This window comes from Pelodiscus sinensis, chromosome 1 (assembly GCF_049634645.1).
Source record: "Pelodiscus sinensis isolate JC-2024 chromosome 1, ASM4963464v1, whole genome shotgun sequence".
In the NCBI taxonomy this organism is placed as follows: Eukaryota; Metazoa; Chordata; order Testudines; family Trionychidae; genus Pelodiscus; species Pelodiscus sinensis.
Genome location: NC_134711.1, coordinates 303,018,946 through 303,045,972, shown reverse-complemented (window position 1 = coordinate 303,045,972; position 27,027 = coordinate 303,018,946). Strand labels below are relative to the sequence as shown.

The following is a 27,027-nucleotide window of genomic DNA, read 5'->3' as shown; positions in this document are numbered from 1 at the left end:
ACATCTCACAAAAATGGCTTGGTTAAAAGTAACACAGTAGGACTTTCTGAAAGTTCAGTAATACATAAAAGCAGTTCTTGTAAATTTTTAGATAGTAGAATAATTATAAAGTGGTATGTTTTAAATTTACATAGTACAACACTTCTGAAGCAATCAGAAAAAAATGTTTAGTTATATAAATGGAACACAAGAGCATGTTGTAGACATTTCCATTTTTAGGTACCCACATTTGAAGGTCTGATATACGATTTTACTCACTAAAGTTATTTTTTGTAAAAATTGAAAGTATAATACAGGCCAGATCCTGAAACCTGTGAATAATAATTACTCACATAAGTAGTCCACTAGACTCCAGTGGAATTCTCTGTAAGATTTCTCTCTTGAATTATTTATAGATGACACTTAACCATTTTGTGCTTTTCTCCCTCAAGGATTTCCTTAAAAGAATAATTTGTGTTTGTCCTGGATGATGATGATCTAGGACCATAGTGTCCAAATGAGTTCTGAAGTAGTAGCCACTACAGCACACTAGCCACGTTCAATGGGCCAAATAGCCACATCTGGCTAGTGGCTAGCGTGTTGGACACTATGGATTTAGGACTTTTGACCAGCATGTATTTGGGTTGGTTACATCACCGACAAGTAGGAAAGCCAAGAATGAATGATACAGTTCTGCCCTAATTCAAGCTGAAAAAACCTTTATGTCACACCTAAGTAGGATGTAGTCTGCAAATGGACATGATAAATAAATCCTTTTTAGGAACATTTTAGAAAGTTTTAAAAATTATGGCACTTTTAATCTGTTACAGTCATACAGTGCATAGGAGAAAATGCCTCAGCCTATGTGAAAACCTTTAAAAATGGCCTAAAATTAGCTTTTGTAGATGTCATAATGTCACAAGTTTCAAGGTCCAATATCCAGGCTTTACAGAGGCAGAAGTGAATGCATGGTTCCCAAGACTTATGTAGCTTCGTGTGTGACATTTTATGCAAAATATGTAACTAATGTGTTCATTTAGTGGTGGTGAACGATATCTGAAAGACACCAGATTTCTCACAGAGGCTTGTCTGGAGTAAAGAGACCAGATGCATCCAGGCTGGACCTTATTCCTTGTACACTTTTCTCCTGGGGGCATTCTGTATCAAAAAATAAATTTTGTACACAATATTTTTAAAATTCTGCAAATTTTATTTACGAAAATAATTGAAACTTGTGTTATTTTGTTAATTTATTTAAAAATACCTACAGCAAGTATAAACAAAAAACAGGACTATGTAGCACTTTAAAGACTAACTAGATGGTTTATTAGGTGATGAGCTTCGTGGGCCAGACCCACTTCCTCAGATCAAATAGTGGAAGAAAATTGTCATAACCATATATACCAAAGGATACAATTAAAAAAATGAACACATATGAAAAGGACAAATCAAATTTCAGAACAGAAGGGGGATGGGGAGGGGAGGTAAATGTCTGTGAGCTAATGATATTAGAGGTGATAATTGGGGAAGTTATCTTTGTAATGGGTAAGATAATTAGAGTCTTGAAACTTAAGTATAAAGTGTCGAATTTAAGCATGAATGACAGTCAAGTGTGGTCTTAAAAGGCCTTTGAAGCAGGATGCAGGTAATCAAGTCGTTGAGACAATGTCCTTGCTGGTTGAAATGGCAAGAAACTGTTTTTTCTCTGTGATCCTGTCTAATATCTGTTTTGTGGGCATTGATCCTTTGGCAAAGTGTCTGAGATGTTTGTCCAACGGACACAAAAATTCTGACAGGAGTAGACAGGAGTAACCCTTATGATAATTCAGTTCCTGTTTCTCTGTTCCCTCCTACCCCATGAGCCCAGCCAGTGGGTCAGACATCGCCAACCCTTCCCCGCAGGGCCCTTTGCCCATATTCCCCCCCCCCAAGTTCAGCCATGGCCCCCCCAACCCAGATGCCCAACACTGTTACCTCCCCCCTTGAACCTAGCAATCCAGAGGGGAAGTAGCCTGATGCTTGGAACCAGCTTACATGGAGTTCAAGCTGGTCTCTTCAGGGCCCTTCATTGCAGCTATCAGCAGTGCTGCCCATTTTTATGTGTGAAAGGAAATTCTGCACACGTGTTAATTTCTGCAAAATTCTGTACCACATGGGTATGCAGAATTACCCCAAGAGTAAACATTCTGCTCTGTTTGAGGGGAGAGAGCCTAGCTCCTCAGAAATATCCTAAAGCCCTGCTTTTTCATGACCAGTGTGCCAGTAGCCAGAGTACAGGCAGTCCCCGGGTTACATGGATCCGACTTACATCGGATCCCTACTTACAAACGAGGTGAGGCAACCCCGCACTAGCTGCGTCCCCCGAGCAGACCAGGGAGACACGAAGCTAGCGCCCCCTCCCCCCCAGCAGACCAGGGAGACGCGGAGCAGCTTTTCTCAGCAGACACCTCAACTTGAGAATAAAGGACTGAGGGAAGTGAGGTGTGGGAGAATAAAACTGAGCTCTGGAGAAATGTTTGGCTAGAGTTTCCCCTACAATATGTACCAGTTTCGACTTACATACATATTCAACTTAAGAACAAACCTACAGTCCCTATCTTGTACGTAACCCGGGGACTGCCTGTAGTAAGTGAGACAGTCTCTTTCCTTCTCATGCTCAACTGCCCAGTCCCTCCCCCTCCCCCCTGTGCTAATTTATGTTTCTGCTGGCTGATCTGGGAGCCTGCACTGATCAGCCTGCAATGCCAGGGAGGGGTATGTGACAGCTGTTGAAGTCATTTTTCTGTGGGGAAGAAACAAAATCTGCAGAGGACATGTATTCTGAGTGCACACACAGTATGCAAAATTCCCCCCAGGAGTAGCACTATATAAGACGTGAGGGAAGGCTTGTGGGGAGCTAGAGGTAACCAGGAGAATCTGGGGGAGGGAGGTTGCTGTGTGGGAAGAAACACAGGATGGGGGCAATACAGTGGTTCAAGCTTTGTTAGTTCCTCCTTCCTATTAGTCTGTGTCCCTATCTTTTGTCCATTAGCAGTTGTTCCTACAGCAGGTCCACTTCGCCCTGTGCTCCTGGTCCCTTACCTCGGTCTCATCTTTCCCTGACCTGCCTGTAAAGCACTGTTTCTGCTAATGCCTTCCTGCTCTGTGACTGAGATCTGGCATAAACAGTAGAAAGCAATCAGAAGTGGAGGCAGAGAAGCTGCATGCTGAACAGATCTCATAGTGGTCTATGTTTGCAGACAGGATAAACTTCACCCTAAACTCATTGCCCAGAGCCCTGCAGAATGCATAACATTCACTCTGGGCCATTGTAGTGCATGAGAAATAGCTTGCATGCATGAGTGTCCTCTTTGTAAGGCATCCCAGGCCACGAGATAGCAGCTAAAAGTCATGACACTTTTATGAATGGAAAACCTGTTGCTGGGTCAACTTTATCTTGCCAGTTCTGAGGCACAGGCTGGTGCATCTTAGTTGGTGAAATTTTACATTTAGGAGAAGGAGTAAATATTTCTGTGAAAGGTCAAGAGCTGAATGTTAGAATAATTTTGAAACACCAGGGATTTTTGGACAGAGAGCAGGTGAGACAGTTTAACGTGCACGATAAATTTATCGCATGGTTCTTTATGATCTCACACTCTCCACATACGAAGAGGCACATGCATATATAATGGTCCATTTAAGGCCATAAATCTCTGTTCATTTACACTTATGAGAGTTCTTTTACAAAACTGAGTGTGTTGTATGATCTTTGTTTACATTTCATCATAAGTTTGGGTTAATATATCACTGTGCATGGTACTACCTTTTGACATCAGTAAGATGCACCATCATTTTCAAATGTCCTTATTTTCATTAACCAAAAAATGAGGTACGTTTCTATTTAAATAGTAGTGGTATCTAAAGGGAATAAGAAAAATCTCCAAATCTGTTTAATTGATCTTTGAGGGCACTCTCTCAAGACTTAGAGAAGCGTCCATTAGTTGTTACTTTGAATACACAGAATAATTGAGCAGTGTTAGCTGACATCAACATAACTCCAAGCTGATAACAAGAGAGGACAAATTTGCTCAATGGCAAACTATTAAGCGCTGCAAAGTCTATTTTTTAAGCAGCATTTTCAAATTTGACACAGAAACAGGAAACATGCAGAATATGTCTCTTTCAAGATTTGCTTTCAGGTGAGTCCGTTATTAATGTACCTCAACCTCTTTGATTATTTTTATCTACATTTCAGCAGGAGCAGTGAAGTTTTATTACGCTCTGTTCTTGTACAGAAGTCTTGTGCTGTACATTGATCATTCTGCTTCTTACATGTAACATATACATCTTGGAATTTTATTTTAGAGAAATTGAGACAATTAATATTAGCACAATATGAAATCTTATTCATAAGTATCTACTGAAAGGATTTCAGTACCTGAATGTGTGTTCCTGAAGTTTAAAAATCAGGTGTTAATAAGTTTCCTTTGCAAATTCTGTTATTTATTTTTAGCTTAAATTCCGATATCCTTTTGATTTATCATTTTTAAAGCTGAGAAAAACTGAGAGATTTTGTAAATGATGCAACCACGGAACAGTCCACTTATGATAAAGTAAAATATGTAGCTTACTTGTAAAAGTCTGATACAGGTAGTTAGAGGACAATTTTAAAACACTGGGTTTGTTGAGTTGTAATATTTTGGAACTCCTGATGTTTGAAGGTGTTGGGTTTGGCAACAGAATTATAAACGGGTAGGTTTTTTCAAAAGAAAATATTTCACAGTTTAAATAAGAAAGCATTTATATGCTTAAGCCAACAAAACTGTGTCATTTTAATTTAATGTGCACTTCTATAGCCGTCTTAGGTTCCAAAAAATCTACAAGCTATATGCTATAATAGAATAATTTAACAAGGAACACAGTGATTCCAAAAGTTAAGATATAGGAACATACCAGAAATGAAAGGTTATGGTCAGCCTTTACAATAGAATTTTCTGTACTGATATTCAGTCTTTTCCATCTGATTTTAAGGACTGACATTTGTTTTTAATCCACTTGTGATCACAAAATAACATTATAAATAGTCAAAATGTATTTATATCACTGGCTTTATTTTAACACTAGTTTTAATAAATTACATGTTTTCTAACTGATTTTAACACTATTAAAGGTTATTGCATATTGGAAAAATGTATAGTATGAATAGGGCTACATTTCACAAAGTTAATATAGTTTTATTGCACTAAAAGTGTTACCTATGGCAAGTGCTACATCTGGTGGCTAATAAATCAAACTGTTCTTACGTTATAGAAAAATAAAGAATTTAAGTGACTTGCTCTGAAAAACTATCCAGACTGTTTAGATTATGCCACAGCTTCATATTTTGGGTCATTAGCTTTAGTACGCTTCAGCAAGATCATTTATATAGTTCATTTTATATTTGTGTGAAAATAGTTGTCAAAACAACAATTTTACATTTTTAAACTTCTGTTTTGACATTTTACATACGTGTTTTCACAATGAAGCAGCATTAAGACAAAAATACATATTTCTTAAAACAATTGCTGATTTTAACATTTTAAAGAAAAAAATGAAAAATTCCATTTTTAAACTTCCATAGTGTTGTAATTATGGAGATCAGTATTTAGTGTGTTATAGATTCCTAATTATATTCATATTATGTCTTCTTTATCATGTCAAATAAAATGAATTACTGAATAAAGTAAATAGTATAAATGCACATAATTTACTAATTAAATAATAATTGAACAGTCATATCAAAGCATTTAAAAGCTATCCATTTTCAGTTTTACGTTTACTTCAAATTATTCTTAATTGCCTGATTTAATGCTTTTCTGTTTTTATAACATTAAAGAAGATTTATATTTTATTTTATATTCTTCCATGAGATTATACATTTTTAATACTAGAAAATGGAGTAGAATTAAATTCTTCCCCTATTGAAGACAATGAGAATTTTGCCATTTTCCTCACTGGGGCCAGAATCTCATCCATGTTATTTCAAAGACTCCAATGGCCATATTAAAGTTCACATGCTATTGTTTCCTTAACTTTTTAAAATGTACTTATCTAATAAAAAAATCCATATTAGTACTTGGTCCTGCCATGAAGGCAGGGGACTGGACTCAATAACCTCTCGAGGTCCCTTCCAGTCTTAGTATTCTATGATTCTATGATTTATGAAGTTGAAAGCTAGAAGTGACCAACAGATAATCTAGGTCAGGGGTCAGCAACCTTTTCAAACCAAAGAGCCCAGCTACATCAAAATTCAGAACAAGTGGTCAACAGAGAGCCATATAAGAATGCCCATTTGCATGACTGAAAATATACAACTTAATATTATTGATAATTGACATAATCAGGGCTTGCCAAGCGGCGGCGAGCCCTGCTCACCAGCTGCGCGGTTCGGCATGCTGCGCATGCTCAGACCGCACTGCGCATGCGCTTACCACGTTGTGCAGCTGTGCCGGTTTGTAATCTACTCACCACGGGCGAGTAGATTACACTAATTGTCGAGCCCTGGACATAATGATTAATAATAGCATAAGTGAAACATTGTACTCACAGACTTTATTTAATGGGACTTCTGCTGCTGCATTTTTTCACACATTTCTTTTGAAGTTTTCATTATAACTGGTCAAATCCAGCTTTCTGCCCACATTCAGGCTGTCTTCTGTCAGTCTTATGACAGAGGACTGGGGATGTGGTAGTGCAGGACTTTGGGATGTGGGGGTATGAGGGTCTCAGGGCAAGGGAGTTCAGGAGTATTATGGGCTCAGGGTTGCTGTGGGGGTGGGGGGTATAGGAGTGTTATGACGCTGCAGCTAGATGGGGGCTGGGCCCCAATTGGGAACTTGTTGACCAGGCTTCATTTTTAAATAAAGTAAAATATTATGTCTAACACAAAAGGTTGCCTTTATTTATGACAGGAGTGGGGAAACTTTTTTGGACCGGGGACCACTGACCCATAGAAAAATCAGTCAGGGATCACACAAGTGAGAAGCAAAAACACAAAAAACAACCTTCCAAAAAAACCCAGCCCTCACTGATGTGGCCGCTAACTGAAACACTTCGTTCCTCCGGTGCTCCAGACCCATGGTGGAGGGAGGGCCAGGGAGACTGAGGTTCAAGGCCTTAGGCCAGATTTACTCTTCTGTAGGGTTGCCAGATGGTTTCAACAAAAATACTGAACACACTTGACATTACATCACAATCTACATTACATCTTATTTAGAAAATACCGGACATTTATATTTTCTCATTTAAATTTTCTCAATTTGTTTCCTGAACAGAAAGCTCAATACTGGACTGTCCGGTTCAAAACTGGACACCTAGCAACCCTATTCTTCTGAGGTTCCAGGGTTAGTGGATTTTGTGGGTCCCCCAGGCTCTGGGGTGGGGCCAAAATGAGGATTTAAGTGTGCGGGACAGCGCTGCCAGTGACTTGGATAGGAATGGGGGTGCTGCATCTGTGCTGGAGGTGGGGTGTTAGAGGGGGTGAGGGTGGGAGGTAGGGTGTAAGAGCAGGCTGGGAGTAGGGTGCCTGGCTGCAGGGAAGGGGCAGAAGCAAGAGAGGGGGCAGAAGGGGCTGGGGGTAAGCTGTCTGGCCACAGGGAAGAGGGTAGGAGTGGGCTGGCAGCAGGCTGTCTGGCCAGGCGGCAGGGGGTAGGAGCAGGCTGGGGGCAAGGTGTCTGGCCAGGGGGCAGGAGCGGGCAGGGGGAAGGAATGGTCTGGGGGGCAGGCTGTTGGGGCAGGGGCTGAGGGTATGATGTCTGGCTGGGGGCAGAGGCCAAAAGTGAGCTAGGAGCAGGGTGTCTGGCTGGGGGCAGGAGTGAACTGGGGGCCGGGTATCTGTCCGAGGTATGTGTGAGTGAGGGGATGGGGGTGCAGGGTCTCGGCATGAGGGGGTGGGGGGGGACACTTGTTTTCATGCCATGTCACAGGCACATTGTAACGAAGCCTCAAGGAAGTGTGTCCTGGGGAAAGGAAAATGGCAGCGTGCATGGAGCCATTTTTAGTTCTGCTTCTTCCCTTCATACTGGGGGAAGAAAAAGGGCAGCACATGGAGTCTTCTTTCACTCTACTTGTTCCCCTCACGCCAGATCCAGCTGAGAGGCCCCGGGCTTTCTCTCCCTAACCACTCCCAGCAGACATTCCAATCTGGGAGGGGAAGGGGAAGAATAAGGCTGTAGCACCACTGCTGGCTCCCTGCTGCAGGGGCAACTGGTGGGGCTAAGTTGGGGCTCCAGAAGAGCCATACCTGGCTCACGAGCCATAGGTTGTCTACTCCTGATCTAGGCTGACCAGTGTTTCACAGAACACTTAAATTTCACCTATTTACCCTGTATTGAGCCAAATAACATATTTGGCTAAAGCGTAAGTTCTATAAAGGCATCCAGTCTCAGTATGAAACTTTCTTACTTTACATGCTAGCCATTGATTCTTCTTATGTCTCCTCTAAATTAAAGAGTTCTTTCCCCCTGTGAAAGTATTTATATGGTGTAACAAAGTCACCTCAATCTTTTTTTATGAGCTAAATAGATTTATCACTAATCTTTCACTATAAGACATTTTGTCATTCTTTTCTATACTCATTCTAGTTTTTCAATTGTTTTTAAAAAAGGTGGACACGAACTGTATGCAGTATTCCAGTATCAATATAACCAGCACCATAAAGAAAGGGAACATTACCTCCTTCATTCCTACTTATTACTTCTCTGATTATACGTCCAAGGATCACGTTTATCCCCTTGTCACAACATTCTACTGGGGTAGCTAAAATATACATATAGATGAAATTCAGATTTTATTTTAGGTATGTTTATGTTTAAAAAATATAATTTAAAAAACAAAATAAAAATACGCTTTTACCTTTTTTAATTATTGATTTTTAAATCTATTTTGCTCTATTCTTATTGAAAATTGCTGTATTTTAATCAAAATGTTATCTGTTATAAAGTTAAATGTCTAAGTATATTGCTATGCAGTTACCTTTATCAACCATACCTCTGATTTTATTAAAGATTTAAATAGATTTGTTTGTTTCCATGATACCAAGTTAACTGGCATTAATTATATTTTTCTCCTTTAATTCTTTATACATTGATTTCTGTATCTGCTTTTCTATTATTTTGTTTGGAATTGACGTCAGGCTATCAAGCCTACAGTTACTTTTGGCACAAAATTAGCAATCTTCCAGCCTTCTGGAATTTTCCTGGTATATCAAGATTTATTGAAAATTAACATTGTCAGGCCAGAGATGTTTTTCAGCCACCTCTTTTAGAACTCTTGGTTTAAAGTTACCTAAACCTGCCAATTTAAAAATGTTTATTCCTCATGGATGTAAACATACTCCTCAGTTATTAATGTACTATCACCCTCATATCCTTTGTCATCTTAATATGATGTACTTTTATCATTCTGCTTCCTTTCATATATGGAACAGAAATATTTATTAAATACTTTTGCAATTTCTGCATCACTATTCACAGTTTTGCAATCTCTGACTAGTAATTATCCTATACCGCTCTTAGGATTTCTTTGTTCCTGTTATACATAGAGGAAATGCCCTCTTATTGTCCTTAGCCCTATCAGCCATGTTTTTTTCCCTAAGGGTATGTCTACACTAGCCCCCTAGTTCCAACTAGGGAGGCTAATGTAGGCATTCGAAGTTGCAAATGAAGCCCGGTATTTAAATATCCCGGGCTTTATTTGCATCTTCCCGTCCGGGCGCCATTTTTAAATCCCCCTAGTCCGAACTAACTGCCCGCGGCTACGTGCAGCTGTCAAATGTTAACTCGAACTAAGTCCTTAGTTTGAGTTAACTGTTACACCTCATAAGGACTTAGTTCGAGTTAACGTTTGACTGCCATGTGTAGCTGCGGGCAGTTAGTTCGGACTAGGGGGAATTTAAAAATGGCGCCCAGACGGGAAGATGCAAACAGTGCCTGGGATATTTAAATACCGGGCTGCATTTGCAACTTCGAATGCCTACATTAGCCTCCCTAGTTGGAACTAGGGGGCTAGTGTAGACATACCCTAATGGTTTTAGCTTCCCATACCAGGTCATAATTTCTAATGTATATTGATTGTTATCTATTACCCTCTTTTTGAGTTTGTAAGGGAACTTCTACACTGCACGCTGATTTTGAAATAAGCTATTCAGAATAATTATTCCGAAATAGCTTATTTTGAAATAGAACATCTACACTGCAGGGAAGCCTCAAAATTAGTCCAAGCCTCAAAAAAAGCAGGCTTCCCTAATGTACACATGCTATCTCAATTTAGAACCCCAGGAGGTACCGGAGAGGAATAAGTTAGAATGGCCCTCGTGAGGGGCTGTTTTGAAATAGCAGCAGTGGAGTGTCTACACACTCCTTATTTCAGAATAGGCTTTATTCCTCGTAGAATGAGGTTTACAGATTTCAAAATAAGCCATCTGTTGTTCTGAAATTATTTCAAAATAATGAAATGATTGTATAGATGTTCGCTTTGTTATTTCAAAATAATGCTAGTTATCTTGAAATAATGGTGCAATGTAGATGCACCCTTATATATTACTCTAATTGATACTTTAATTACTGTTCAGGGCAAGTGCATCAGTATTGCCACTCCCTTGAGGGTACCTACTCTTGGCTCTGGGCTCCTGTCTTGGGCAAAGCTTCATGCTTCTCTCCCTTCTTTCAAGCTGCACAGTTCCTTACTTTCCTGGCAAATCAGATTACATAAACAGGCCAGTGGCTGTGTTTTACAGTCTCTCTAAAAGGTATGCACAACTATAATTGCATTAACAAGTTATCACACAGCTCTTTATAAGCAAGCAGTCTTATTCCTAACCTGTTTTAATGTTTTCTCTGTAATGCTTTAATCAAAGAACCTTACGGACATGGTAATAAGTTTACCAGAGACTGACTGCCAGCTTGAACAAAGGTGCTTGTAAAAGTCAGTCCTTCAAACTCCATCAGTGGGTTTTCCTGTGGTTACCAGTTGATAACAGTGTTAGCTCAGAAGTAGCTTTCCTATGAATAGGTCTTTCCTTTATAAAGCATGAGGCTTTGATCTTGAGATTCCAGGAACAAGTTATCAGCAGATAATGGTCCTGTCCTCAGAAAATAGCTTTAGAAGACTGGGATGTGTATAACTGGAGATGGGGAATTTGCCTCCCCTGCTCTAAGAAATTCTTCAGGCAAACTACTTGACTCTGTCCCAAAAGTCACTTCTTGTCTGGCACTTTATTAGATGTAGTCCTTTGAAGTTCATACAGAGGTGAAAGTAAGCAGGTGTGCCCTTGGTGTGCAGCTCAGGCAAGAGCTGGCAAGAGCTGACTGAGCTGCAGCAAAAAGCCAGCAGGGGACTATTTAAACAACTGGCAGGGACCCATATCACAATAGGATAGTACCTATGAGAAATTTTAAATTACTTTCACAGCTGAGTTTGTAACACTTCTCGGGCCTCACATTTTCACATCTGCCCACTTAATGAGGTTGCATACAATCCCAGCCCATAATAATACATAACCTTTGTATTTAAGACAATGGACTCCAAAGATACTTAAATTTAATTCAATAAGACCCTTGGAGCCTGTTCTATCAGCACTTCTAGCTATTTTGGAGACATCCCTAACTTCCTGAGAAAACTACAGAGCATCCGTGATCTTACTGAAATCACCATTCTGGCTACCATGAATGTAGAAGCTCTTTACACCAACATTCCACATGAGGATGGACAACACTATCGCTGATGATGCTACAGCACACCTTGGGGCTGAGCTCTGTGACTTTGTCCTCACCCACAATTTGGGGACAATTTATACCTTTAAGTCAGCGGCATTGCTCTGGGTATCCGCATGGCCCCACAATATGCCAACTTTTTTATGGCTGACCTAGAACAATGTTTCCTCAGCTCCTGTCCCCTAGCACCTTTTACTTATGTTACATTGATGACATCTTCATCATATGAACCCACCAGAAGGAGATCCTTGAAGAATTCCACAGGGATTTCAACAATTTCCACCCTACTGTCAACCTCAGCCTGGACCATTCCACACAAGAGATTAATTCCATGACACTATAATACAAATAAATGACAGTCACATAAACACTACCCTATACTGGAAACCTGCTTACTGTTATTCTAACTACAATGGCTCTAGTTTCCATTCAGGGCACATCACACGGTCTGTTGTCTACAGACAACTGGATCTGCTCCAATCCCACAAACACCTACAAGATCTTTATCAAGCATACTTAAAACGTATATACCCACCTTGGGAAGTGAGGAACCAGTTTAAACCCCTCCAGTACATCATTGACAATATCTCACTCTCACAGCCGATCCCTCACTCTCACAGACCTTGGGAAACAGGCCAGTCCTTGCCTACACACAACCCTCCAACCTGAATCAAATACTTCCAACAGCCTCACACCATACCTCAAATACACTCACCAGGAACCTACCCCTGCAATAAACCTCTTTGCCATCTCCGTCCACATAGCTACACAAGCAACATCAGAGGACCTAACTAAATAAGCTACAACATCAAGGGCTCATACAACTGCACATCTTCTAATGTGATACATGCCATCAAGTGCCAGCAATGCAAACCAGATAGTCTCTGTGTAAAGGATAAATGAACACAAATCAGACATCAGGAATGGTAACACACATAAACCTGTAGGGAAACATTTTAACCTACCTGGTTACTCAGGGTGTGTCTAGACTACACGGTTTTATCAACAAAAGTGGCCTTTTGTCGACAAAACTACACCCGCGTCTACACTACCCCTGCATTCTGTCGACAGTAAGTCGACAGAATGCAACAGTTTTGTTGACAGTGGTAAACCTCCTTTTACGAGGAAGAACACCTTTGTCATCAGAGATCTGTTGACAAAAGGTGTCTGTGGACGCAGGGAGCCAGTTCTGTCGACAAAAAAGCCCTCCAGGAAGAAGCCCTGGTGGACAGCCTAGCCTTTACAGGTACAGCACCTCTGTGGTTCCTGGCTGCAGCTTCTTAAAAGCACAGGCACCTAGACAGGCCTTCCAGGCTGGCAACTAGCCAGAGCACCCGTGACAGCCATGTCCCAGCCTCAAGGCCGCCCTGGCCCTTCTCGGGACAGAGAGGAGGACCCACCCACGGGCACCAAAAGGCAGGCACCAGCCTGGTCAGGGCCAGAAATCAAAAACCTCCTGGAGCTCTGGTTCCAGGAAGAAGCCCTGCATGCTCTGCAAACATGCCACAGGAATGCGGACATTTATGAGCGCCTGGCCCAGGGACTGGCCGCCAAAGGGCATCACCCCCGCACCATGGCACAAGTCAGGGCCAAGGTAAAGGAGCTGTGGCAGGGATATGCCAGGGCCCAGGACCAGAGCTCCCACTCCAGGGCAGCCCCCGATACCTGCCCTTACTACCAGGACTCCACTGTGTGTGGTGGAGTCCGGGTTACCCCACCACATCGTGGACCTACCCCTCCTGAGGGAGGAAGACCAGACAGGAGAGGTGAGAGAGCTGCACCAAGAGGAGAAGGAGGAGGAAGAGAAGGCAGCAGGGACCCAGACCCCAGAGGCCTCCCAGGCATCTGTGGACATTGGGGAGGCAACATCAGGTGAGTGCTTTGAGGGGTCACCACACACGGGCAGTTTGGCAGTGTGGGGGGCCAGCTAGTCCCATTGCCACTGTGGGGCCCCTGTGAGGCTTTCAGGCCACTGCCCAACTCACACACGATATCACATGTAATACCCCTGAGTCACCTGTCCAAAGGAGAGACCCTGACAGCCATGGCATGCCCTCAGGGACGGCAGAGGTGCACCCAGACCGTGATTATCTCCTCCTCTTTTCCTCCACAGCTGGACCCTCTACCCAACAGGGGAGCACCACACTTGTCCCACCACCATCCCGGACCCGTACCACCCACAGGCACTGGCGTGTGTTCACAGACCTGCTGAGGGAGCATGTTGTGGCCCTGGAGGACCTCAACAGGACCCTCCAGCAGAGGATGCAGGCAGAGGCTGAGTGGCACACCAGGCTGCTGGACGAGCTGGTCCAGCAGCGCACTACCATCTGTGCCACAATGAGGAAGCTCTTCGCCTTGCCTGCCTGTCACGGGCACTGCTCCTCCTGCATGCCAGGCCCTGCTCCTCCAGCTCCCTCAGCCCATCCTTCCCCCTCAGCCCCGCCTGCTCCTGAGCCCTCACAGGCCCAACAGCTGCCCCCCTCCTGCCCAGACCAGGACTAGGTCTCACTCCACCCGATCCCAAGGCCATGATGATTCCAGGACACAGGAAGGTGGCAGGACCCTGCAATCAGGGAAGCAGGGTACGTCTACACTACAGCGCTAATTCGAACTAACTTAGTTCGAATTAGTTAATTCGAACTAACGCATCTAGAACTAAAAACTAGTTCGAATTAGCGTTTTGCTAATTCGAACTAGCGCATCCACACTGATTGGATGCAGGGGCGCATTTAAGGGCGGCTGAAACCGGTTCTGGCAGGGCATCAGGTCAGTAGTTGCTTTGTGTGGCTGCTGTCTGAGGCTATCTGAGGCTCGTGCTTAAAGGGACCCCCCTGGACAGCCGGTTCTCAGCTTTTCCTGCTTGCTTGCCAACCTCGCCGAGGGACAGCAAAGCGTTGGTCTCTGTGCCTGTCTGTGTCGGTGCTTCCCTTCGGGGACGCCGCCGCAGGTGGCAACATGGAGCCAGAGCTCGCCCTGCACCTTCTGGTACACTTTCTGGACTTGCTGCTGCAAGCCTGCCACCAATGGTTCGAGGCTGCCTGGCACCACCTGGTGCACGTCAGCCCCCTGCCTCTCCACCTGGCCGCCCTGGGGGCCGTGGAGGAGCCGCGGCGGCGCCCCGGCACCGGCGTGCCCCGCCGCATCTGGCGTCTGGACACCAGCAGCGACTGGTGGGACCGCATCATCCTGGAGCGCTGGGAAGACCGACAGTGGACCCAGAACTTCAGGATGAGGAGGGACACCTTCCTGGAGCTCTGCGAGTGGCTCGCCCCTGCTCTGCGCAGAAGGGACACTCGCATGAGGCCCGCCATCCCCCTCCAGAAGCGGGTGGCCATCGCCTTCTGGAAGCTCTCCACGTCGGACAGCTACCGATCCGTCGGGAACCAGTTCGGCGTGGGGAGATCCACCGTCGGAGCGGTGCTCATGCAGGTATGGCACTCGTCGGCCACTGCGCCGGGGGGGGAGAGGGGCTGCAAGGAGGGGATGGGCCGCCCCACGGACAAAGGGGGGGTGGGAGGAGGCGAAAGCACCCTGCACCAGAGGGGTCGGTCTGTCCCGGCCGTACTACACGCTGCCAGGGGGGCTTGCTTCCGGGAGTGGGGCGCGGGGCACTGCCAGGGCACGAATGCTCCCAGCCACCCGGGCGCCCCACTGATTGGCGCTTTGCTGTGTCTCTCTCCGCAGGTGGTCAAGGCCATCAACCGGGTGCTGCTCCGCAGGGTGGTCCGCCTTGCCGACCCGGACGCCGTCATCCGGGGATTCGGCGCCCTCGGCTTCCCCAACTGCGGGGGGCCCATCGACGGGACGCACATCCCCATCCGTGCCCCAGAACACCAGGCGTCCCGGTACGTCAACCGCAAGGGGTACTTCTCCATCCTCCTGCAGGCCGTGTGTGACCACCGGGGACAGTTCACGGACATTAATGTGGGCTGGTCCGGCAAAGCACACGACGCCCGGGTGTACCGCAACTCCTCCGTGTGCCAGCGGCTGCAGGACGGGACCTTCTTCCCCGACCGCCACATCAGGGTCAGGGACGTGGACATGCCCGTCTGCCTGGTGGGGGATGCCGCCTACCCACTGCAGCCCTGGCTCATGAAGCCCTACACGGGGCACCTCAATCCCTCCCACCAGGCCTTCAATGCCAGGCTGACCAGGGCCCGCATCGTGGTGGAGGGGGCTTTCGGGCGACTGAAAGCCCGCTTTCGATGCCTCCTCACCTGTCTGGACCTGGCCGAGCACAACATCCCTCCCGTGGTGGCAGCATATTGTGTGCTCCACAATTTATGTGAGAGAAAGGGGGGGGCTTTCCTGCCAGTCTGGATGGCTGAGGCTGACCGCATGGCAGGCCACTACGGTCAGCCCAGCACCGACGCCATCCGGGAAGCCCAGCGGGGGGCCGTCCGGATCCGGGAAGCCCTGCGGGAGAGCTTCCTGGTGGAGGAGGAGGACTGACCTCTCCCTGCATGCCCCACTGGGGCCTTCTTCCACCCTACCCCCCCTCCTTCCCCTTTCCCCTCCCTACCTACTGTCAAATAAAGACACCTGTTTTTCAAACAAAAACGTCTTTTTATTTTACATAACTGGGGTGGGGGGAGGGAGGGAGTAATGAGGGTGGGAGAGGGGAGGGGGAAACCTGGGACGAGGGAGCTGGAAGGGAGGAAGGGAAAGGAAAGCTCAGGGGTGGGAGTCCAGCTGCCTCTCCTGTCTCGCAACACTGCGGGTTCGGGGGCGTTGGTGGGGAATGGTTGTGGAGGGTGGGGCAGGAGGGACAGGGGGTGTGGAGGAAGCAGGAGCGGGAGCAGGAGGGGGACTAGAGGGAGAAGGAGGGGGAGCAGGAGGAGGAGCAGGGGGAGCAGGAGGAATTGGGAAGCGGTCGAGCAGGCTCTGGAGGTGGCCTCGCAGGGCATGGCCCTGCTCCTCCAGTGCCTCCAAGCTCCTCCGGCGCAGCCTCAGGTCCTCCTGGACCCAGTGGTCCTGGAGACAGAGCTGTTGCTCCAGGAACCGGAGGTGCCGCCTCTGGTACTCCTCCTGGTTCCTGGCTCTCCTGCTTGCCCGGGCGCAGGCGGCTGCTGCAGGCGGGGTGGTGCGCCCTGCAGTCCTAGGTGCTGCGGCTGTGGTGAAACAAGAACAGCGGTCAATTACCCCAGGGGCCCTGGTGTGTGAAACCCAGCTCCCCTCTGCAAGGCCAGGGCCCCTGCAGGATCCCCAGCTGCTGCTCCGTGGTGAGCAAGGCCCAGGCGTACGGTCCCGGGGCTCCCTCTTGCCCCAGCCCCCCGTACACATAAGGGGAGCATGATGGAACTCACAGGTGGACGCCTCCCCGGCCTTGGACGACACAGGCGAGCGGGTCTGTGGGGTGCCTCGGGGGTCCCGGGTCCTGGGCAGGCTGCCGGCAGGCTCCTGGCTCTTGGAGCCCTCCTCCTCTTCCTCCTCCTCCTCCTCCTCCTCCTCTTCCGTCTCTTGGAGCGGTCCCTCTGCCCCAGGGTCTATCACGTCCCGGGGGGCAGGGACGGCATGAGCCCCCAGGAGGCGGTCCAGAGCCTGGAAGTGGGGGCACGCCTCCGGGTCGGCCCCTGGCAGGCAGGCCCAGGAATAGGACTGCCGCAGGTCCTTTATTTTCCAGCGCACCTGCTCCCGGCTGCGCTGGTGGCCCCTGGCGGCCAGGCTGGCAGCCATGCGGCCATAGACTGCCGTGTTCCTGTGGCTAGTGCGGAGATCGTGGACATTGGAGGCTTCCCCCCAAACCTCAATGAGGTCCACGATCTCCGCACTAGACCACGCAGGTGCCCGCCTCTTGCGGCCCTGGGCAGGGTCCTGGGAGCCGCCAGGCTGGTCCCGGGAAGAGGGGGAGGGCTGGGTGTCATCGGGTGGCTGGCTCATGGGTGTCAGCTGCTGGGTGTGCTGGCACGGGTGCTGGCAGCCTTGCAACTGGCACAAACTGTGTAGCCAGCCCATGGCCCTTTAAGGGCTCCGGGACCGGGAGGGGGGCAGTAGAGTTTGCCTGGTGTTGGCCAGAGTGGCCACCAGGGCAAGCTGGGAAGGGCTAGCCTCCCACTAGTTCGAATTAAGGGTCTACACAGCCCTTAATTCGAACTAGTAAGTTCGAACTAGGCTTAATCCTCGTGGAATGAGGATTACCTAGTTCGAACTAAGCGATCCGTGAGTTCGAATTAAATTCGAACTAACGGAGCACTAGTGTAGCCCCTATGAAAGTTAGTTCGAACTAACGTCCGTTAGTTCGAACTAACTTTGTAGTGTAGACATACCCGCAGAGGCCTACTTGAGCCCCCCTCCGTCCTCCAGGTTTTCAGTCCCCTGCCACCCCAGTTAAAGGTCATTTCAGTTATATAACAAAATCTTTATTTTTGAGTGAAAGATTTACCTTTACACATTTGAACAGTACACAGAGAATTTTTTTAAAGTTATTTAGAAATAAGGGCTGTTATTTTGAAATAACTTTGCTGTGTAGACATACCCAAAGTGTTCCTGGTGGTCGATCCCGGCCTGCAGCACCATCGAATAGTAGCCCTTCCTGTTTATAAATTGGGCTGCTCGATGGGGCGGAGCACGGATTGCGATGTGTGTCCCATCAAGGGCTCCTCCGCAGTTTGGGAATCCAAGGGCGGCAAACCTGGCACATTTTCTTTACTGATAGTGTTTCTAATAAAAAACTAATGTCTGTGTACAAAGAAAACCGGGTGTGAATATATTCTTTATGGGAAGAGGGTGAGGGTAGTGGAGGGACAGGTAAGGGTGGGCCAGTCCAAACTCTCCATGGGGAAGGCCCTGGGGAGAATCAGTGGGCTCCTTCTGAGAATCTCTCCCTCAGGGCCTCTTGGATTTGGACACCAGCCTAGTGAACCTGGCGAATGGCAGCCATCCGGGGCGGCTGAAATGGCCTATCCTTGCCATCAGCACCTGTTCCCAACCCCAGCAGGAAGGCCTCCCCTTTTCTCTCCACCAGGTTATGGAGGGTGCAACATACGGCCACAACCACCAGGATGTTGCGTTCGCCCATCTCCAGCCATGTGAGAAGGCAATAGAACCTCCCTTTCAGCTGGCCAAAGGCACATTCCACCAGGGTGTGAGCCTGGCTAAAATGCATGTTGAAAAGCTCCTTGCTCGCATCCAGGTAGCCGGTGTAGGGCTTCATGAGCCATGGTATCAGGGGATAGGCCATGTCGGCCACTATGCACACTGGCATCTGCATGTCCCCGAGTGGAAGGTGCCGCTGGGGGGAAAATGTTCCTGCCTGCAACCTGCAGTACAGGAAGGAATTCCGGAATATGAGGGCATCATGTGCCTGCCCCGACCACCCGACACAAATGTCTATAAAGGGTATGTCTTCACTACAGCGTTATTTCGAAATATCTTTTTTTGAAATAGTTAATTCAAAATAAGTTATTTCGAAATAACACATCTACTCACAAAATGCATTTCAAAATAGCGTTTTGCTATGTCGAAATAGCGTGTCCATGCTGAGTGGACGCTGAATCGCATTTAAGGCCGGCCGGAACCAGGTCCGGCAGGGCATCAGGTTAGGAGTTACTTTGTGTGGCTGCTGCCTGAGGCTATCTGAGGCCTGTGCTTAAAGGGACCCCCTCCTCGACAGCCAGTTCTCAGTTTTCCCTGCTTGCTTGCCTACCTCGATGAGGGACAGCAAATCATTTTTTCTCTCCGTGCTTTGGTTGCCCTCACTCGGGACACCACAGCACTCTGAAACATGGAGCCACAGCTGCCCCTAGGGACTCTGGTGCTTCTTGTGGACGCGTTGGTGTGAGCCAGGCTGCAGTTTGGATGCTCTTTTTCGAAAAAGAGATTGATTTTTTGATCCACATAATGTAATCTAGACGCTCTTTTTCGCCTCTGTTGAAAAAGGTGTGTAGTCTAGACGTAGCCTCAGTCATGGATTTAAAAGTAGCTATTCTTCTGTCAACCTGGACTTGAATAAAGATATTGCCTGGTTAACCTATTACTAAGGCAATTTCTCCTGACTTTGACATTCTTATTTTCACATCAAAAGCTATGAATGGGACACATAATACCTACTTAATGAGCGTTATTAACTCGGGTCCTACAATTTACAGGTAACTGCTTTTGCTATTATATGCATTTTGGATTATGTTTTTTCCACTCTAATACATTTGATTAAGTGGATTGTTCCCATTAAAACTGAGGATCCTATATATATTTTTAGTCTCTAAAGTTTAAAGTTACAGACTAACACAGTTACCCCTCTGAATCTTAATTCAATTAACTTTTTTTCAAGGATATTTGAGGAAATTGCCATATTTGTCACAGCTAAGATTGCCAGTTTTGGTTGGATAGATTCCTGAAGTTTATATGACATAATATAATCTTTAATGAAAATTCATTTTTAATTTCTGAGGACTCCAAGACAATTCTGGAGGGCTGACAATCGTACCAGCCTTCACTTTACTTTGGAAATAGAACAGACTTTTAGCCAATTTGTCTTGATTGTGGAATCATGGCTTTTTGGTAATTTAATAAACTGTTCTTTAAGAACTTCCAGTTTTCATTCATATTTTTCTGTATATATTTTTCTTTCCAATAAAATTTGCTCATAATTTTAATTGGTTTTAGGAAATTGGTCCTAAACGAGGTATGTATACTGAACCAGTCCTCTATTTGCTTGTTTTGATCCCTAGGCAATCACCAACTTCTAGTTTAGTGATAGTCATAATCAGGTCCACATAATTACCTCATGTTGGGTGTAATATCTTTTGTGTTAGAAAATTAAAATCTATAATGTTCAGAAACTTTAAAGATTTTTACTACTGGCTGCATGAGACCTTCAGCTTATGTCTCCCAGATTGAAGTTCCTCATAAAAATTTTAGTTTTCACATATTATAGACAGGTGCTTAAGCAGTATCTAATACTAGTTTCTGGATTAATTTAGTAGTCTATAACAGACCCCCACCAGTATTCCCTTTTGGGCTTTGCAAGTTAGCACAGTGATACATATGCATTCAATTTCTTCTAATTTGGAGTTATCAGTAACTCTCTAACAATTAATGGTGTCTAAAGTAAAGTGTCCCCCCCTCACCTCTTTTCCTGAGGTTATCTGTAGTGATTTTTAACATTTCAGTCATGCAAATTATCCCACATGGTAGCATTAATACCAATTATATTGAATTTCTTCTTTCTTTTTTTTTAATGAGTATATCAGCATGGAAGCATGTCCTCTGGAATGGTGGTCAAAGTATGAAGGGGCATATGAATGTTTAACCTTTCTGGCACATAAATCCCTTGCAATGTCTACTTGCAAAAGTGCCACGCGAACTTCTGTTCTCACTTTCAGGAGATATTGTAAATAAAAAGCAAGCAGTAATATCTCCCTAAAATGTAAGCAAACTTGTTCTTAGTAATTGGTAGAATAAGAAGTAGGACTGAGTGGACTGTAGGCATTGAAGTTTTATAGTTTTGTTTTTAAGTGCAGTTCTGTACAAAAATGTTTGTAAATTGCACTTACATTATAAAGAGATTGCACTACATTATTTGTCGGAGGTGAATTGAAAACTAGTTTCTCTTATTTATCATTTTTATAGTGAAAATATTTGTAACCAAATCTAAACTGAGGACTGTATACTTTGTATTCTGTTTTGTAATAGAATTCAATACATTTGAAAATGTAGAAGAACATCCAAAATATTTGATAAATCTTTATTGGTATTCTGTTGTTTACAGTGTGATAAATTAAATTAAATTTTAAAACATGATTAATGTTGTGTTTAATCACGAGTTAACTGCAATTAATTGACAATCCTACTTTTAAACATAATTCAGTTTAATTTTGATTTTTAATGCCATTTTTAATTTCCATTTAAAATAACTGAAGGAATAATTTTACAGTGCACTCAAGTAAGAAATGCAAATTAATAATGAATTCTTATTCTTCTATAGTTACAGAACAACATTATATACAATGGGTTTATATGCTGTATTTGTGTGTCTTCATTATAGACTTTTGCACAGCAAACTAAGGGGTTTTTTTTCTGTTTGGCTGCCGAATTTAGAAATGAAAAATTAGTTCCAAGTTGTCTTTTCATTAAAAACTTTTGTGTTTGTGGATGTGCAAATCATGAACCTGTTGTATTATCAGCGCCTAGAAAAATTAAATCCAAACCCAAGAACCACCTGTGTCTCTTTCCTATTTTCCCCTGTCTTTCCCCCTCTTGCTACTTCTCCCAAAAACATATTCAGAAAGGCTTTTATTATTATACTTTTATTTACTCATTCTTTATTTGAATCCATTTTCTGAGATGGATGATGTATTGAAATGGATCTGCTGTGATCAAACTGATAAGTTATTCTGAATTTCATATATAACTGTCACTTAGAATGTGATGCAGTCCACTGAATGAATCCCATTGACTTCAGTGGACTTTGGATCAGGCCCTGAAACAACAGACTGGTTTATATGTCTATTTTCTTAAATTAACTTAGCATCTTCCAGGTATGCAGCAAACTTCAAATCAACTTTGTGCATTGTAAGGCAGTTTTGTCAAAGAATATTGGTGTTCTTCAGTCATAAATGAACAGCAGTATTGTTCTGGGCGTGGAATATTTTTTTAAGTGAATGGAAGAATTTACATTGAAATTTCAAGGATATATATATATATATATATAGCCTTTTGTTTATGGAGCCACTAATTTTATTTAAAAACCCCCACAATTTGTAAATTAGATATTCATATTTTAGATTTTAGGAATTATTTGTGTTAAACATTTGAGCAATGTTGACAAATATCTATTTCAGCACACTAAAGTCTCACAATTCTGAATTTTACATAAATTATTACATTCAAAGTAAATTCACTGTCCAACTTGGGAATTTTAAATATTTTCTTTTTTTTTCTTTTGATTTAGTTCTTCATAAGGGAGAGAGGTTTAACTCTAAGAAATGGGCAGTAAAGTATTACAAAGACAAGATAAAATAATGAAGATGGTAATACTCCTATTAGTGTATTTGGTAAGTAAATAATGAGCATTTTCTTTTCTTCATCATAAATGTTAGGAAATAATTGCATAAACCAGTGAGCTGTAGTAATGTACATATTTTACTGCAACTATTAATATATAGAATACAGTATTTCAAACACACTAGTTTAGGAAACGTTAGTGATAATTAGTTAGATAACTCTGTTCAAATTAGCTTTGACACTTTTGTCACTGTAACACTTTTTCCCCACTCTCCTGCCCTCTGTTCTTCAAAAAATCCACCTCCGTGTCTGAATATACCCACATGAAGGATGGCTTCTCAGGCTCATGCCTCTCCACCAGCAACCAGGGTTTGACAGTAGCTGCAGCTGAGCCTGTGTAACCCACACAGGTGCTGGGTGTGGTACACTATCCTATGTAGTGGCACTTAGACCACTTATAGAGAGAGAGAAAAGAATGAGTTTCCTCTACAGCTTTAGCTGAGAGCCAGCTGGCTTTTAGCTCAAGCTATAGAAGCTCATGCACTGATTATAGAGGTCCCAAGTTTGGTTCCACCTGTTGGAGTTACAGCCCCTGTCCCACAGATGTGGCCAAATCTAGAGTGGGGCTGTGCACCCACTCCTCTGCTGCTGCTGGAGCCTAGGCTGGGGAGAGGGGTTCAGCTTGTCAGTCCCTCCTCATAGGACTTCATTGCTCCCCTCTACCTAGCCCTGTCCCCCTCCCCCCCCAAGTTATTTTTAGTGAAGTCAAAGTCAGATCACAGGCTCCATAAAATTTTGTGCATTGCACGTGACTTGTCCATGATTTTTACTATAATAATTAGCCTTACCCATTAATACATTATTGATAATCTCTCAGTGCAAGATACCAGGTTTAAAGCACAGAAAACAAATACTCCATTTATACAGAAAACAGCAACAGCATAATTGGCACCAGTGTGCTTTCACTGCCATGTCAGCATGCCTCATCTCTGACCCAGAAAGACAATCTGTAGGAATGAGGGTAGTTCTCCACAGCAGTTTCATGCTTAGACTTTTTCGCTGAAACTACCAAACAGGGTGATGGTGAGCTTTTGTGATGTGGATGTTCTTTTTCAAGTGCTTGTCAATGTCGCTTCCAGTCAGGTGTACACGCACCATCTGTATAAGCGTCGGAAATTTTTCCCCTAGTAGCTCCCATAGGGTTGTCTTTGGAGACCCCTAGAATGGCACCGCTATATTAGCGCATATATACCATAGTAGACCCTGCCCGCCCTCAGTTCCTTCTTACCGTTCATGACAGTATTGGAACTTCCTAGCTCTTGCCTTGGCAACTGTCTAGTACCAAGTGTATAGCGCTCTTCGTTGTCATCTTTGTTCGAGTAGCAAGCCTTCAGCGTCAGCAGACCCGCAAGCAAGTGCCCAAGAACTGTAGCCCCTCCTGGGCGCCAACACATACCTAACACCTCTGCCTTTAAATCATGTGCAGTGTGTAAGTGCCCCATGCCCAACAGCTATCTGTATGAGGCATGCCTTCGCTGTTTGGGTGAAGAACACCACACTGAGTAGTGCAAAATCTGTAGAAGTTTTAAGCCCCACACCAGAAAGGACTGGGAATACAGGCTCCAGCAGCTTCTTTTGGAAGCGGCACTAAAACTCCCTCAGGCTAAGAAGTTGGGACCTGGAGCCAGCTCTGTACAGAGTGCTCTCGCCTCCGTGTACAATAGTGCACCAAAATCAAGTGCATCCAAGAAATACGTTCCCTGGTGCCGATGACCATAGTGCTGAGACATAGGTCCAACTCACCAGCACCGCGAGGCAGAAAGGAAGATGGGTAGATCCCCTTATAAGTCCCGGCCAAGACAGGACCAAACCCGATGGAAGTCCCCCAAGCGAGAGGTCCAGGACATGCCATAGCCACAGACACATGGCCTGTCACTAAGGGTATGTCTACACTACAGCACTAATTCGAACTAACTTAATTTGAATTAGTTAATTCGAACTAAGCTAATTCGAATTAGTGCATCTAGACCTAAAAACTAATTCAAATTAGCATTTTGCTAATTCAAAATAGCATGTCCATATTGAGTGGACCCTGAACTGAAGTTAAGGCTGGCCGGAACCAGTGCCGGCAGAGCATCAGGTTAGGACTTAGAGCATGGAGCTGCTACCTCAGGCTAGCCGAGGGCTGTGCTTAAAAGGACCCGACCCCCACCCCAGACAGACAGTTCTCAGGGTTCCCCGCTTGCTTGTCTACCTCGATGAGGGACAGCAAAGTAGTCCTGACTTGGAGTACCCTGAGTGCCCACACTCGGCACATTACAGCACTTGGCCATCAGCCCGGCTGCACTTGCCGCAGGCTGCCATCGGGGGGGGGGGGGTCGATCGGGGGGCTGTCAGGATCCAGGAGGTCCTGCAGGAGAGCTTCCACCCCGAGGAGCCCGCAGAGACACCCCAGTCCTCCCCATTGGGGGCTTGTGCCCCATTCCTCCCTCACCTCCTTCCATTTACCCCTCCCTAGCCCCCCTCCCTGATGTAAAAAATAAAGGACACGTGTGTTCAAAAATAGAATCTCTCTTTATTTAACAAAACTGGGGGGGGGCGATTAACCTCTGGGGAGACTGGGAAAAGGAGGTGGGAGAGGGGAAGAGAGAGGGTGGGAGAGGGGAGGGGGAAACCTGGGAGGAGGGAGCTGAAAGGGGGAAGCCAGGGGAAGAAGGAGGAGGGGAAGTATAAAACTATGGTACGCCATACAGGCAGTCCCCGGGTTACATACAAGATAGGGACTGTAGGTTTGTTCTTAAGTTGAATTTGTATGTAAGTCGGAACTGGTACATATTGTAGGGGAAACTCTAGCCAAACATTTCTCCAGAGCTCAGTTTTATTCTCCCACACCTCACTTCCCTCAGTCCTTTATTTTCAAGCTGAGGTGTCTGCTGAGAAAAGCCGCTCCGCGTCTCCCTGGTCTGCTGGGGGGGGGGGGGCGCTAGCTTCGCATCTCCGTGGTCTGCTGGGGGGAAGCAACTAGTGCGGGGTTGCCTCACCCCGTTTGTAAGTAGGGATCCAATGTAAGTCGGATCCATGTAACCCGGGGACTGCCTGTATTTTCAATACTGTGTACAGATGTGGTCTCCTCACCTCAAAAAAGATATTTTTGACTTGGAAAGGGTTCAGAAAAGGGCAACTACAATGATTAGGGGTTTGGAACAGGTCCCATATGAAGAGAGGCTAAAGAGACTGGGACTTTTCAGCTTAGAAAAGAGGAGATTGAGGAGGGATATGATAGAGGTATATAAAATCATGAGTGATGTGGAGAGGGTGAATAAAGAAAAGTTCTTCATTAGTTCCCATAATAGAAGAACTAGAGGACACCAAATGAAATTAATGGGTAGCAGGCTTAAAACTAATAAAAGAAAGTTCTTCTTCACACAGCACATAGTCAACCTGTGGAACTCCTTGCCACAGGAGGCTGTGAAGGCTAGAACTATAACAGAGTTTAAAGAGAAGTTAGATAAAGTCATGGTGGTTGGGTCCATGGAGTGCTATTAGCCAGGGGATAGGAATGGTGTCTCTGGCCTCTGTTTGCAGAAGGCTGGAGATGGATGGCACGAGACAAATCGCTTGGTCATTGTCTTTGGTCCATCCCATCTGGGGTAGCTGGTGTTGGCCGCTGTCGGCAGACAGGCTACTGGGCTAGATGGACCTTTGGTCTGACCCAGTACGGCCATTCTTATGTTCTTATGTTCTAAGCTCAGGGTCAGGGGTCTCACTGAACCAACTTGATTTTCATGCAAACCTGCTCCTGGGTTTGCATGTGGCCTTTAGTGGCCAGGCTGGCAGCTATCCTGCCCTAGACGGCCGCTTTCCTGTGCCTAGTGCAGAGATCGTAGACGTTGGAGGCCTCCCCCCAAACCTCGATGAGGGCTACGATCTCCGCACTAGACCAGGAGGGTGCCCACGTCTTGCGGCCCCGGATAGGCTTCTGTGAGCCGCCAACCTGTTCCTGGGAAGAGGCGGAGAGCTGGGTGGCAGTGGGTGGCTGGCTTATGCCATGCCAGGTGCAGGATCTGCTGGCTGGGTGCTGGCAGGCTTGCAACTGGCACGAGCACTGTAGCCAGACCATGCCCCTTTAAGGGCTCCGGGGCCGGAAGGGGGGCAGAAAAGTTCCCCTGGTTTGGCCCAGAGTGGCTACCAGGGCTACCTGGGAAGGGCTAGCCTCCAACTAGTTCGAATTAAGTGGCTACACAGCCCTTAATTCGAACTACTTAATTCGAACTAGGTGTTACTCCTCATAGAATTAGGTTTACCTAGTTCGAATTAAGCACTCCGCTAGTTCGAATTAAGTTCAAACTAGAGGTTTGCATGTATAGACGCTATG

The 27,027-nt window shown here is 45.4% G+C and overlaps 1 protein-coding gene across 4 annotated transcripts in view; it reads left to right on the top strand.

Annotated features, from left to right (window-relative positions):
• TNFRSF19 (TNF receptor superfamily member 19) overlaps positions 1-27,027 on the top strand; it is a 129,428-nt gene that overhangs the window by 9,099 nt on the left and 93,302 nt on the right. For all 4 annotated transcript variants that reach the window (XM_075919268.1, XM_075919267.1, XM_075919270.1 and 1 more), the window contains exon 2: positions 22,600-22,702. In XM_075919268.1, the coding sequence (XP_075775383.1) occupies positions 22,634-22,702 (69 nt within the window). In that variant the 5' untranslated portion in view covers positions 22,600-22,633. The remainder of the gene's footprint in view (positions 1-22,599; positions 22,703-27,027) is intronic.